This window comes from Andrographis paniculata, unplaced genomic scaffold, assembly GCF_009805555.1.
Source record: "Andrographis paniculata isolate CXL003 unplaced genomic scaffold, ASM980555v1 Contig11END, whole genome shotgun sequence".
In the NCBI taxonomy this organism is placed as follows: Eukaryota; Viridiplantae; Streptophyta; class Magnoliopsida; order Lamiales; family Acanthaceae; genus Andrographis; species Andrographis paniculata.
Genome location: NW_026137391.1, coordinates 2,261,426 through 2,276,365, shown reverse-complemented (window position 1 = coordinate 2,276,365; position 14,940 = coordinate 2,261,426). Strand labels below are relative to the sequence as shown.

The following is a 14,940-nucleotide window of genomic DNA, read 5'->3' as shown; positions in this document are numbered from 1 at the left end:
AAAGGAAAAGAAAGTGTTCCTGAAGAAGAATGTAACAGCAACGACACAATCGAGATGGATATCTATGAGCTAATGGAAGCTTATGAGGAAGTTGTAGCTGAACAGAAAATTTGTGTTAAGAGAAACAAGGATTTGATCAACACAGTTTACCGTTTGGAAGCTCGAGTTGAAAAAGCTGAGGAAGTGAATCAAGAAATGTTCGAAATCAATGAAGGACTTCAGAAGGACGTCAAGCAGTTGAAAATGAAATATGATGATCTGAGAGAAGAAAATGATAGACTCAGAAAAGGAAAAGACAAACTCGATGAAGTTTTATCAATTGGAAAGCCATTTGGAGATCATCGTGGGATTGGTTATCAAGAATCCATGAAGGTGAATCCAACTACCTTTGTGAAAGGAGGTTTGCTTACTGATGTGAAGATTCCAGAGAAACCTGCAAAAGGGAAGAACACTGAAGGTCCCAAAGAAAACAGAAATGAGAGACAAAATCAAAATCGCAGAAGGAACAGACGTGTCAACGCGTCGTTACAACAGAAGAGTAACTGCAAATACTGTTTTCGATTTGGTCATGCTGAATCTCACTGTTTCAAGCTGGCTAGGGATTTGATGTCTGGAAAGAAGGTTAATTGGCCCTCAGATGAGCTGAAACAAAGGGTGAATTTCAGAATGGAATGGAGACCTAAGAAGAATCAATCTAAGATGATGTGCAATGTCATCCTTTCTAGTCAAGAAGCAACAAATTCATCCCGATGGTATTTCGACAGTGGATGTTCACGTCATATGACGAATCAGAAGCATCTATTGAAGTGATATTTGGAGATGGAGCCAAAGGAAAAATTGTGGGCTATGGTTCTCTCGAAGCCAAAGGTATACCGAAGTTGACGAAGGTATATTTTGTTGAAGGCTTGAGTACTAATCTCATTAGTATCAGTCAGTTATGTGATGATGAGATGTTAGTGAAGTTCACTAAGGATGCTTGTGAGGTTTTCAACAACAAGAAAGAGTGCGTGATGACTGGAAAAAGGTCAAGGAACAACTGCTACTTACTTGACAAACCAGTGGATGTTGCATTGATCTCAAAAGATGATGAAGCCCTTCTATGGCATACAAGACTTGGCCATGTCAACCAACAGAGCTTGATGAAGTTGAGCAAGCAAGGAATTATCAGAGTACTTCCAAAGTTTTCGAAGTTACCTAACTTCGTTTGTGGTGATTGTGCTCGAGGAAAGCAGAAACGTGTCTCTCATCCGCAGTCGGAACATCAAAGCAGCAAAACTTGTCTTGATTTGCTGCACATGGATTTGATGGGTCCAGTGGATACACCCAGTCTTGGAGGTAAAAAATACATACTTGTTTGCATTGATGATTTCTCTAGATATACATGGGTTGATTTTATGAAAGAGAAAGGAGATACTTTTGATATCTTTGAAAAATTGTGCAAAAGACTGATGAATGAAAAGAGATCAAAGGTTAATCGAATTCGTACCGATCATGGTAAGGAGTTTGAGAATCAAAAGTTTGATGGTTTTTGTTCTGATCTTGGAGTACTGCATGAGTATTCAGCCCCGAAGACCCCACAACAAAATGGAGTAGTCGAAAGGAAGAATCGAACACTTCAAGAAATGGCTCGATCAATGATGCAAGCCAAAGGTGTTGCAAAGTACTTATGGGCTGAGGCGATCAACACTGCATGTTATGTGATCAACAGAGTATATTTGAGACCCCACACTGAGATCACACCGTACGAGCTATGGAAAGGAAGAAAGCCGAATGTGTCATACTTTCACACATTTGGATGTCGATGCTATATTTTGAAGGATAGGAGTCATCTTCAAAAATTTGATGCAAGATCAGATGAAGGAATATTCATTGGTTATTCTCATAACAGCAAAGCTTATCGCGTTTATAACAAGAGGATGAAGAAAGTTATGGAATCGATGAATATAACTTTCGATGATTCTCGTGTGGAAAGGAAATCAGTCAATCAACATGATGATGAAGATTTGATACCTCTTCCTACTATTCAGAATCAGAATATCTTACCTGAGGTTCAGAATCCTCTACCCCAGATTCCAGAAACAACTCGTGATGAGAGTTCAATGTTGTTCGATTGGAGTGAAGCAGATGAATCTACTGAAGTTACCACTGCTGCAGAACAACCTGGAGAATGTCAATCTGAAGCTGAAGTAAGGAGATATGGTTCAAGAATTTCTAAGAACCACCCTATTGATGCTGTCATTGGAGATCCACAAGAAGGTCGTCGAACCAGAGGAAAACAAATTGATTTTAGAGAATTTGCTGGCATGAATTGCTTTGTGTCTAACATTGAGCCAAAGAACATTGAAGAAGCGCTGAAAGATGAATACTGGATCAGTGCCATGCAAGATGAGTTGAATCAGTTTGAAAGGAACAAAGTCTGGACGTTGGTAGAACGACCAGATGACATCAATGTGATTGGAACAAAGTGGATATTCAAGAACAAATCTGATGAGAAAGGGAATATCACAAGGAACAAAGCTCGGCTAGTTGCACAGGGATACACTCAGATTGAAGGAGTTGATTATGATGAAACGTTTGCCCCCGTTGCAAGAATTGAAGCCGTAAGATTATTACTCTCAATCTCATGCTCACTTGGATTTTCTCTATTTCAAATGGATGTCAAAACTGCATTTTTGAATGGCTGGATCAAAGAAGAAATATATGTGGAGCAGCCTAAAGGATTTGAAGATCCATTCTATCCAAATCATGTCTACCGATTGAGGAAAGCTTTGTATGAATTGAAGCAAGCACCCCGTGCTTGGTATGATCGATTGTCTACCTTTTTGATTGGAAAGGAATATGCCAGAGGATCCACAGATAAGACGTTATTCATCAAACATAAAGGTACTGATGTTATGATTGCTCAAGTTTATGTCGATGATATTGTCTTTGGATCAACGGCAAAGAAGTTGAAGGATGAATTTGTAGAGTTCATGCATTCAGAATTCGAGATGAGTATGATTGGAGAGCTGACATATTTCCTTGGATTACAAATTAAGCAATGTCCTGATGGGATATTTCTGAACCAAACAAAGTATGCAAATAATATGGTTGAGAAGTTTGGTATGAAGAGTTCTAAGACTGTTAGAACACCGTTGGGACAACAGGACAAGCTGTCTAAAGATGCTGAAGGAAAGGATGTCGATCAGAAGTTGTATAGGAGCATTATCGGAAGTCTGTTGTATCTTACAGCTAGCAGACCCGATATCACATTTTGTGTTGGTGTTTGTGCTCGATTCCAATCAGCCCCGAAAGAATCTCACTTGAAAGCCGCAAAGAGAATTTTGAGGTATATTAATGGAACATCCGAACTTGGATTATGGTATTCAAAGAGATCATCACTTGATCTAATTGGATTTACTGATTCCGATTGGGCCGGATGCTGTGATGACCGGAAGAGTACGACGGGAGGATGTTTCTACATTGGTGAAAATTTGATCAGTTGGAGTTCCAAGAAGCAAAGTTCGATTGCTTTGTCTACTGTTGAGGCGGAGTATGTAGCCGCTGGAAGTTGCTGTGCGCAATTGTTATGGATCAAGCAAATGTTGAAGGATTATGGAATTGAGAAGGAGTCGTTTGTACTGTGGTGTGACAACACTAGTGCAATCAGCATATCAAAGAATCCAGTTCAACATGGTCGAACGAAGCACATAGAAATCCGATATCATTTTATCCGAACGCTTGTGGAAGCTGAAGTGTGCAAATTGCAGCACATTGGAACTAATTTTCAAAAGGCAGACATCTTCACCAAAGCATTGGATTCAGAGAGGTTTGAGAAATTAAGAAGAGAATTAGGTATGTGTTCATACCTTAACTAGTGCGAATTATTGAAGGAATTAAGTCCAATATTCATGGGATTTTATCTGGATATATTTTGGAATATTGGGTAAATATAAGGAAAGGAGAAATACGTGGCAGAATATTATTGGAAGGGAAATTTATAGCCTTTTTAGGGTTGCAGAGTCTGCAGCCTTGGACAGTGTTCCGACGTCAAAACGTCGCTCTGACATCCCACGCGCCTGGATTGATGGGAATTAATGGAGGTTGCGTGTGAAGGTTTTTTAATTCCCTTGTATCTATATCTTCGGATCAGAGTGCACATACATCACTCATCCTTTCTCTCCAAACCCCAATTTCAACTTGTGAAGGAGTTTTTCTCTCAAAATCTCCAACCATGGTGAAAACACGTTCCGGCAGAGTTGCCAAGGATGTTAAGCAGAAATCTGTTTCAAAGAGGAAAGTTGGAACTACAAAGAAAGGGAAAAAGTTGTCTGAACGTTTTTCCCCTGTTCTTGAAACCGTTCATGAACATGTGATGGAAAAACCTAATCGTGAAGTTGAGATTCCAGCAACTGATGTAGCCCATGATGAGGGAACCGCTGTCTCAACTGCTGAAGATCATTCTCTTTCTGAAGGACTTGAAGGTCATGTAGCGAAACATGCTGTTGTGCATGAAATTGATCTAAATGAAGTCGCACCCATGGAAACTGCAAATGAAGATGAAGTCGCTATTGAAATGGCTGGCACACAAGAAGAAAATACTGAGGAGAACCCTGTTGATGTTCAAGAAGTTGAAACTGTTACTGGCGGTGATGCAGAGGATGCTACAATCACAAAAGAGGTTCCTGCTGTTGATGAACCTGGAAGTGAGGCTGTGCTTGAAGAGGTACCTGATGAAGACATTGAAGGAGTTGGAACAGAAGTACCCCAACCCGTGGATATGAATTTTGAAGCTACAGAGGTAGAACAAGTCATTCCTGAAAATGTGATTGAGGAAGAAGAAGCTCTTCCTATGGAACACCCCGATATCGATGAAGAAGAAGAAGATGAGTTGGACTCTCTTCGTCTGTCCTCTGCTTTGGACAGACTCCGAAAAAGAAAACATGGCAGTTCATCTCGCAATGCCCCTGCCCCTGTCCCTGCTAAAAAGACTTTCAAAAGGACTAAGGCAAAGAGTCGAAAATCTAAAGGAGTTTCTGATCCTCCTACTGTTCGTGAAGATAAAGCGTTGAATGAGGCATATTATTATGCTTCTGGGCGTCGTTATGCTCAGGATATTCTTGCTGGAAGGACTGTGATTTCAGAAGCTCAGTTTATTCGGAGAGCGTATACCGACGTAGGATTTCGTGCGTTCCTTGAGGAAAAACATTTGTTGTTTTGGGCGACCGGATTGGAGCGTTACTGTCCTCGCCATGTCAAGGAGTTTTATGCCAACTTGAGTGGGAAGGTACTCGATCCGAACTCTCTATGGTATCATAAGATATATATTCGTGGCAAAATTTTGGAACTTAGCCCTGCAGTGATCAATGAGTTGTTACAACTGCCGGCGAATGATGAAAATAAGCTGCCATCTGAGCTGATTGATGAATCAACAAAGGAAGTTGCCAGAACCATATCTGCTGGAAATGCTTCGTCATTTGGACGTTCTGGAGTGACTGGAACAATGCTGACAATGAAATATCAGTGTCTCTTTAGACTTTGTGGATGCAATATCTTACCAACCGCTAACAATACAAGTATCAGCACTGATATGGGTACTCTCATCTTCTCTATTGATAAACATTTTGAGCTAATTAATTTTGGTTATTTGGTAATCAAGAAGATGATTGACTTTTGTTCGGATTCAAAAGTGGAATGGACACGATTGCCCTATCCCGGTTTAATTTGTTTGTTCTTGAGTTCCAAGGGAATTCATCCAGAACCGGATGAGGAGGTGTTTCCCATTCGATCATTTATTGCCCAGTCCAACCTCAAAAAGCTTCACAATGACTTTCTTCTCGGTGCCCCATTGGATGCCGATGCTCGCATAGAGAAGTGTAGGGCGCTACTGACTGAAGTCATGAGGGAACAATCTGCTCTGTCTGCTGCTCTCATTGCTCAGAATAGAAAAGTGGCACAGGCCATGAGGCTGATGCCTCGCAAACCTGGAAGCGTCAATGATGAGGACGTTGATGCAGATGATGATGGAGATGGTAATGGTACGGAGGAAGCCAACCCTTGACCACCTCTTTTTGGCCTCTGCTGCAATGCAAGGGGGAGAATGCAGCAAGCCAGGGGGAGTGTGTGCTGTTGAGGAGGAATTTGGTATTACTATCTATTGTTTTCTGCCTGTTTTTTGTTGTTAACACATTTGGATGTTAAAGCCGCTTGTGGCTTGTTAGAATTGATGGTCTGTAATAACTCTTAACCGGATTGTGATTGTGACTGTGGATGTGTGAATGGTGTGTGTGTTTGCTGCTTATTATGCCTTGCTGCATATGCCAAAAAGGGGGAATGATTGTTGGCATATTCAAAATTGCCAAACCCTTTTGTTTCTATTTTTGGCATATGAGCAAGTTGCAGGATGTTGTTGCAGGTTCTGTTTGATACCATTTCGGGAAACCTGCCAACTGCAGAGTTGACCGAGTTACAGCTTTTGGATGCATCTTGTGTGTTCTACACTCAATGGAATAGGACAAATGAATATGCATTGGACAGAGGACGTGCAGGAGAAGCTGCATGTATTGTCCTCTCATACTGGATGGCATTAAATGACCTTGAACACACTGCCCCAAAAGTTGTCACAGTCAACTTTTGTCTTTTGTGTAATGTGTATATATTTGATATGGATGTTTGTTTGTATTCGTGGGTGAGCAACCAGAACTTAGAGAAGTATTCTCTCCACCTGTTAGAGTGTTGAGAGAGCTCATCCATGGAGGATTGAAGACGAGAAGAAGGATTCTTGGAGTCGAAGCCGAAGAAGATATTCATCCGGTAAACAACCTTATTCTTAGCTTGGTCGCTGGCCTGCTGGAGTTGTTGCGGTAGAGTAACAGCCAGTCCATGAGAGTTTGTAAAACTAAATGGAGCTTGGGTAGAAGATAGGTTGGGTAGTTCGGTTTGGTGTCTTATATGGTGTAAACCAAGTGTTTGGTTTAGTTAAGACTCCTGGATTGGAATCCCCCAGACGTAGGTTGGAAAACCGAACTGGGTAAACAAACTTGGTGTGTTGTTTTTTCTTTTTGCACATATTCAGCCATCGATTCGTGCATGAACACACACCTCTGTTATAACCGCGAGACAACTACGTTGTAAAGCTGTGTTTACGTCGAACGTTTCACAGTTCCGCTGTGCAAGGTACTCGGAGGCGTTGGACCTCTTTCGCGCCCCTCTCCGCGACTTCCAACATACTTAATCATTCGATTCTCCTTCTGCAGCAAAATTTATACACAAAATATTTTCTTCATTGTAACAAAAATTTCACGTTTTTCAAGTTTTACATACACTCAATTCAAGGAGCCAATTTTTCATGTAAATTATCGAGAGGATTCCACAATTGTGGATATCCGGTTGTCTCAAATGTTGAGACGTTTTGGCTGAGTAGTCAACACCCCACCGTACGTTCTGGAAAATGATTTTTGTAGCAGATTAAAAATACCCAAAAAAATCTCTCAAAAAACAAGAATCTTTTGTCCATCCATTCACAACATTTATGCTATTGAAGTAGTATAAATTCTTATATACAATGGACACCGAAAACAAGACCTAATGGTTCGTGCGACAAAATATAAAAATATATTGTGGCAACATACAACATAACCTTATCAGCATTTCAAAATATACTAAGTCATCATCTTAAATGTCTAAATTCATCATTCCTTATATATACTAAAAAAACTACACTTACATTGTCAGTTTTTAACGACTCAATCTAATTATCTTCGAGATATTCTACTTTGAATTGGCGCTCCTGATCATTAACTAAATAAGGATCAATAAAATAACGAAAATTCTCACCGGAAGGGCATAATAGGGACTCACTCAAGTGAGCAAATTTTCTTGGGACATACAAAAATTGAATAATTGGGTCTTTCGTTGGGAAGGCTTCTCCATTTCTATTTCATTTAACAACGGGTTTGAAAAAATTTCTTTCGTCCCCTGACTTGGGAGTTGAATACGATGGAACTTTTTAGTTTCTGGTGATGATGGTTTTGAGACGAAGAAGTTTCTTTCCCTGACTTACGAGTCAAACGTAATCGAATTTTTTATTTATGTTCACAACGGCTAGAGAGGATGACTCCTCTGTTTGGATGAGTTGAAGACGATATAATTGGGGAAAAATTACCCTAGTGTTGTAATACCCCTGGAGTAGGGCCGGTGTTAGGCCAACTCTCGTGTAAGGATGAACCTGTGTTAGGCCATTCGAGATTGAGTAGAAATTAAATGGATTGAATAGACTATTTATTTCAATAATATGTACATTTTTTTTTTCAGAAGTCCTACTGAAAGAACTCTAGAATTAAGCATATTTGCCCTTGAGTAATTTGAGGATGGGTGACCTTTGAGAAATCTTTCCAAGGTGCGCATGTGAGAGGACAAAACACGCTGTAAGGACTCGTGTTGACCTGGTGAGTTAGTCTGCAATCCCGACACGCCCGGCTTTACGTAGCTTGCGGGTCGGGGTATTGCAAGTGTAAAATAACATATATAAAAAAAATAATCATATTCCTTCGCAATCTAAACCATTGTTTATTCATCATCCGAGATGGACGGTTGTGATGTGATCAAAAGCTTGGCAGGTGATCCGCAGCCATATATATATATATATATATACACATTTCCGCATATGCACATATAAGTATAGCTTTAATTTTAATTTTTTTACTTTTAAAATTTTAAAAGTAATAGCATTTCACTCTAATCAAAATAATCATTTTAGTTACCATGCTAATTGAGTCAAATTAATATGATTTTGATTTGACTAAATCAATACATATTTATGAAGAAAATAACATATATTAATATATTATATAACACATATTTTGATAACATATTATATAATTACATATAACATAATATATTCTGATTTCAGCACAATAAACATATTATATAGCACAACAAAACACAATACATAACAAATACAAAAAATTCTAATACAAAATATATAGTACTCCCTCCGTCCCGCAAGAAGGTTGTCATTTGACTTTTGCGTCATTGTACTTAACATTAAAAATATCCTTATATTTGAATAATTTACTCGACAAATATCATTATATTTGTATTATAAGAGACCAATAAACGTATTTTTTGTCTTTTTCTCTTGATTTCTACTGTGTATTGATATAATAATTAATATTAAAATATCAACATGCAAAAAGGCCATGACAACCTTCTTGCGGAACGGAGGGAGTATAATATACTATATAATTCTATTTAGTATAATTTATAATAATTTCAGTACAATATATATCTCACAGAACACATATTTTTATATAATACCGTGTATGTTATCTCTCTTGTAATGAAATACTAATTGTTTTAAATTAATGTGCTAACTTGATCATATTCTATTGTCTCTTAATAAAATGTTAATTACTTCAAATTAGTATATTAAATTAGCTTAGTAAATCAACACGGTATTGATTTAATCAAATTAGTACAACAACATCCTTCCAAAATAATATATTAATTAAAGAAAATAAATATTTCAACGCAATGTTGATTCTTTCTTATCAACACTAGATCCACTCCAAATCCTTAAAAATTTATATTCTTGCCAAAACTTTCGTTAACGCACGAACCAAAAATGGAAAAAATTGAATTAACCACAGTCAATATAAATTATCGAATCATAATATTTAATATTATTAATAAAGATAAATTTTACTATTTTATATTCGGATCAAAATTCTAACTTTATTTTATTTTTTTATTTTCTATTTCTTAGATAGAGAAAACGATTCTTAATGTATGCAACGTCTAATGACAATAGGGGTAATTCGAAGGAACATATTCTGAACATATTTCACAGTCTCAACTGACAGTGCATGCAATTGATGTCACTAAAATATAGAGGTAAAATTACGGGTGAACAAAATATTCAAAATCCGAAAATTCGATTCAAACCAAGCCGAAATTTAAAATTTGGTTCGGATTGGTTCGAATTGAATTTTTGAAAAATTTCGGATTTTCGGATCGGATCGGATACCAATCCGAAATCCGAAATATAACATTTTAATATATTTTTTTATTATATATATTTAATATTTTAATATAAAAATAACTCAAAATTATTAATTATATTTTAATATATTTACTTTTATATATTTAATATTATAAAATAATCATAAAATATAAAAGAAATTTACAAATTAAAAAAATAATTTAAAATATTTAAAATTTCAGATTTTTCGGTTTGGTTCGGATTTTTTAATTCGAATTTGGATTTTCAGATTTCGGATTTCGGTTATTTCGGTTCAGTTCGGATTGATTTTTTTTAAAAAATTTCGGATTTTCAAATCGATTCGAATTTGGCAAAATCCGAACTGAAAATCTGAATGCTCACCCCTAGGTAAAATAAAATAAAATAAAAGAAACTTGGGGGAATATTAATTAAGATATAATTCGATAGTAAAATCATTAAAGAATAGGAATCATATCAAATTAAAGGCACAGTTATATTGTGTAGTAAAAAAGTGAATTAATCCAAACCATAATTAGTCATAGAGTGGTGAACATATTTTATATATGGTGATGAGCCTACATGGATTTATAGAATATTTAATACAAAGTTAATTTCAAAGAATTTTTCTGTTCTTATCTTATCCTAAGAGGATTGTTCTTTTTAGTGTTTATGATTTTTTTTGAAATAGTATTTGTTATTAATTAATTACTGTGAATTGTACAAGTATTATGAAAAATTATGGAAGTTAAAATAAATTGTGTTTTTTTCTACACAAGATCATTATGGTTGATTTAAAATATAAAATTTTAGTATAATATATATAAATTAGTATGTTAGGTGTTTATAAGAATTGTATTTGTTCGGAGATTTTTCAAAGATCTTTTTTTATTATTAATTAGTTTTTTTTTTCAAATATATCAAATCAAACTATTGTTATTTTTATTTGTTATACTAAAAAAAAAAATTAATTTTACATTCAAAACATCATCACATATAACATCTATTTATATTACATCAAAATTTATTTATATTATATCAAAAAACTATTGAATTAAACTAAAAAATTGTATTATTCAAAACCTAAACTTAAACTTCAGATCCCAAATGCACCTTCCCATAACTGATGATGAAAACACTACAAATCATAAACAATAAAACAAACAAACACTTCCCGTAAGGGATGGCCTCGTGACCGTGAGGTCATGGATTCAAATTCCAACGCCTCCAAGTCTTACATGTCGTACATTAGTTACCTTGTCGGACCTAGTTTGTAGAAAACAAACATACTTTAACTTTGTTACTATTCCCAACTTTTTTTTTCTTAAATATCAAATCAAACATTTATTTTTTATTTATTATATTACATTAAAATTTATTTTTACATTCAGAATATCACATCATTTTAATTCAAAAACCAAAACCAAAACTTTACAAGTATGTTTTTGTTGTTTTGAGATGTGATGTACTGTATTTTTATTAAAAAAATATGAATATTTTTTATTAAAAATAATGTAAAAAAAAAAACACACACACCCACGCACAAATAACAAAAAAGCCCCTTGTATATATATTTTTTTCCTATTTATTTATATATAGATTTTGTCCCATAAAACTATACATATGCTTTTTATATATAAAATTTTGAATATTGGTATTATATGTATACAGTACAAATAAACATTAATATCCTATATACAATTCATTCAAAAAATCAGCTAACACCCAATGATTATTACTTGTTACAAGATTCTAGTAAATTTATGCGTATTATTACTCAAAATTAATCATCAATACCCAAATTAACTCCATTATAAAAAATTATAAAAAAAATTGGCAGTAGTTAATATACTGATTGAATCAAATTTGGATCATATAAATTTGACACCATATAAATTTGGCGCAATCAGTACAGTACATCAATGCAGATAGCGCACGGTTCTATATAACACAATGTGCTATATATATTTATTATGTTGAAAATTAATAATATATTTTGCTGACTATTATCATGTGTTGTCAGAATAAGTAATGTATATTATATTACCATGTGTTGTTATGTTTGCACCGCCTATTTTATTTAAATGTGCAAATTTGGTCAAACCAACACTATCACTCACTAAGCTGGTAACTCAAATTAAAATAAATTGTTTATACAACAACTACTAATTCAGTTATTAGAACACAAAAGCAGTAGTGGACTGGACAAATGTTGTAACATACAATAATGTGACTCCAATAACACATTTGAATATGCAGTGGCGTGACAAGAAGACATTTATCCGGTAGCACAATAATTAGTATTTTGTAAAATCTAAATGAGGTTAAGAATAAAATTTATTCCCTCACAAAAATAAAGTTAATCCAATAGCACAAGTTACAAGATAAAATTTTTAGTTTATCCCAAAAAGAACTCAATCTCGCTCCCAAAATTATTATAAATAAAGCACTAAATAAAAGTAGTTGATATTTATAAATTTTCTTACCTCGAACTATGAAAAAGAAGAATATGACCAATGATGAATTCAACAATATAGCACAATATTTATTGCAAGATAACAACAAGGGTATACCAACGTATGGTAAAATTAATAAAGCAACAATCAAGTCCCGTAAGGGATGGCCGTGTAGGAATTGGACGTGTGACCGTGAGCCCATAGGTTTAAACCTCCAACGCCTCAGGTCACCTTGCACATAGGAGTATATAGAATAATATGACAAGAAGCAGTTAAATAGCAACAATCAATTATGACTCTTTATTATTAAAACAATCATAAGATTGGAAAAGACCGAATAAATTTGCAAAGAATTCATTACAACAATCATAAATCATCAATTGAAAGATAAGACAAAGAGGGCCTTATTAAGCCTTACAGTAATGTAATCAAACCCTCATTCATAGAGTTCAACAAAATAATGAGATTGAAATCCAATCTTAATTCTATTGAAGTGGGAAGAAAGTTGAATTTGATTAGGTTTAAATGCACACCAAGTATTATGCACATAAATGAGAAATAGTTTTACATTAAAATGTACTACATCATATTAGCCTATTTATAGGGAAGAGGGAGAGTGATTATAATTTGATCAAAGCATATAATCTTTCCATCTACTAAACAAGCTTCAGGAAGGAATAAGTCTAAAACCTAACCAGTAGATATAATGGAAACAAAGCCTTTGAAGTTAATCACTAATGAAGTCACCAAAGTTGTCATGATCAATAATGTATGACTAATTCATATTCGAATGTATTTACTACATGGTATGGACATCTTACTTAAAAATAATGCAACTAATTCAATAATGAAGGTAAAGTTACCAACAACATCAACAAAAAAAAATTTATTGTTGGAACAAGAATTAAACCTTAAGTCCAAGATCTGTCGTGGTGAAATAATTGAGATAAAAATAAAACAAAATAAATCTAACCTGATTTCATTAGCATTGTCCGATTCGAATCTACAAATTAACGGAGGGTTTTGTGCTCTTCAAGCATATGACGCAACCTCTCATGAGAAAACCACTAGGGTTTCTGCATGTTATTACTACGATGAGATATGAAAAGTAATGGATGCTGCGTCTAAACCTGGGATCACAACCCTAATTTATATCATTTATTATGAATTGACTTCATCACCCAATTAATAAGTTACCGAGTTTCTACACATAGGAGGCTCGCACTTACTAAATGCATCTAAGCCCAATAAATTTATAGATCACTTAGTATAGACTTAATTCTACTGATAGCCCAAATAGTTACATTTAACCCACGATCGGATTTTTAATCCAACATTTATTACAGTAAAATAAACTAAAACCTCACATTAATGTTTTTCAACCATCAAACAACGTCAATACAAAAAATAAACGATTTAAAGTGGTTTCAGATATTACAAACACTACAAGTTTCAACATCAAAAAATAATATGGAAGAATTTCTAGCTGCTATTACAAATTTATTTGATGAATTGTCCGCACAACTCTAAATAATCTTCTTCTAAGTTTTCAGACCTGTCTGAAGAAAATAATGACCTGTAATGATAGCAAAAACTACAAATTCCTCACATAGGTAAGGTTTTATTGTCAATAAGAATTACCTTCCTACAAAATTGAAGATTGATAAGGAATTTATCAAGACAAACATTGACATATTAATAGGAACAAATGAGGTAGAATGTACGAAAGAACTTATAATTGTCATTAAGGAAATTAACTAAATAATTGAAATTTTGGTCATTTGTAAGAATTTAACCTTTTGCAGTTAATAGTCAAACTTATGAAACATTTTGTAACTATTTTTTATTTTCTAAATAAGTTTGATTATATCTTAGAGCGTGATGGAATGGAACATGCCTTATAGTTGCACTATAAACCTTCAAATTCTATAATGTTACCCACAAATGGAGTTTTTATTTTATTACAAAGTGTTTATGATTTTATTTAATTTTTTTGCATAAATTCATTGAACAATGGAGAGTCTCTCGCTCTCAAATTTTGTTATCGTCACTGAGTTCGAAACATTAGAACTTTTCGAGATGTTTATTGCGAGTAATGGTCATGAGCCTGTTGGAGTGCAGACCCAAGTTCCACGTTGGAAATTGTAAAGAAAATTTCACATCTTATAAGTCCTAAATCAACTCCACTAGTATGAAGAATATCCAAAAACAAATTCATGCGGGCTCAGTAGCTCAGTCCCCTACAAAGTCTGATACTTGAATTATGTAGGGACAATCAACATAATTTAAGGACACTCATAATTACTTTGAATGTGTGCGGATCAGCTTTTTTTAAGTATAATATTATCATTAAGTCCATGAAGATTAAGCATATAGTCTCCAAAAACTCATTTGTAGGATATCCAATGCTTTGAATCAATTTTATAGGAAACAATTCATCGTTGCAAGTGAATGACCTAAACTACTAACAAAGGCCTGCCACACAAATAATTATATGCGCACATA

At 34.6% G+C, this 14,940-nt stretch overlaps 1 protein-coding gene across 1 annotated transcript; it reads left to right on the top strand.

Moving 5' to 3' along the window:
* The first annotated feature begins 4,213 nt into the window (after window positions 1-4,213).
* LOC127248147 (uncharacterized) lies at window positions 4,214-6,040 on the top strand. The gene has a single exon (XM_051270377.1). It carries the CDS (start codon window positions 4,214-4,216, stop codon window positions 6,038-6,040), a length of 1,827 nt encoding a protein of 608 aa, XP_051126334.1.
* The last annotated feature ends 8,900 nt before the right edge of the window (window positions 6,041-14,940 follow it).

Coding starts and splice junctions, on each gene's coding strand:
- LOC127248147 (XM_051270377.1), top strand. CDS start 4,214: ATGGTGAAAACACGTTCCGGCAGAGTTGCCAAGGATGTTAAGCAGAAA.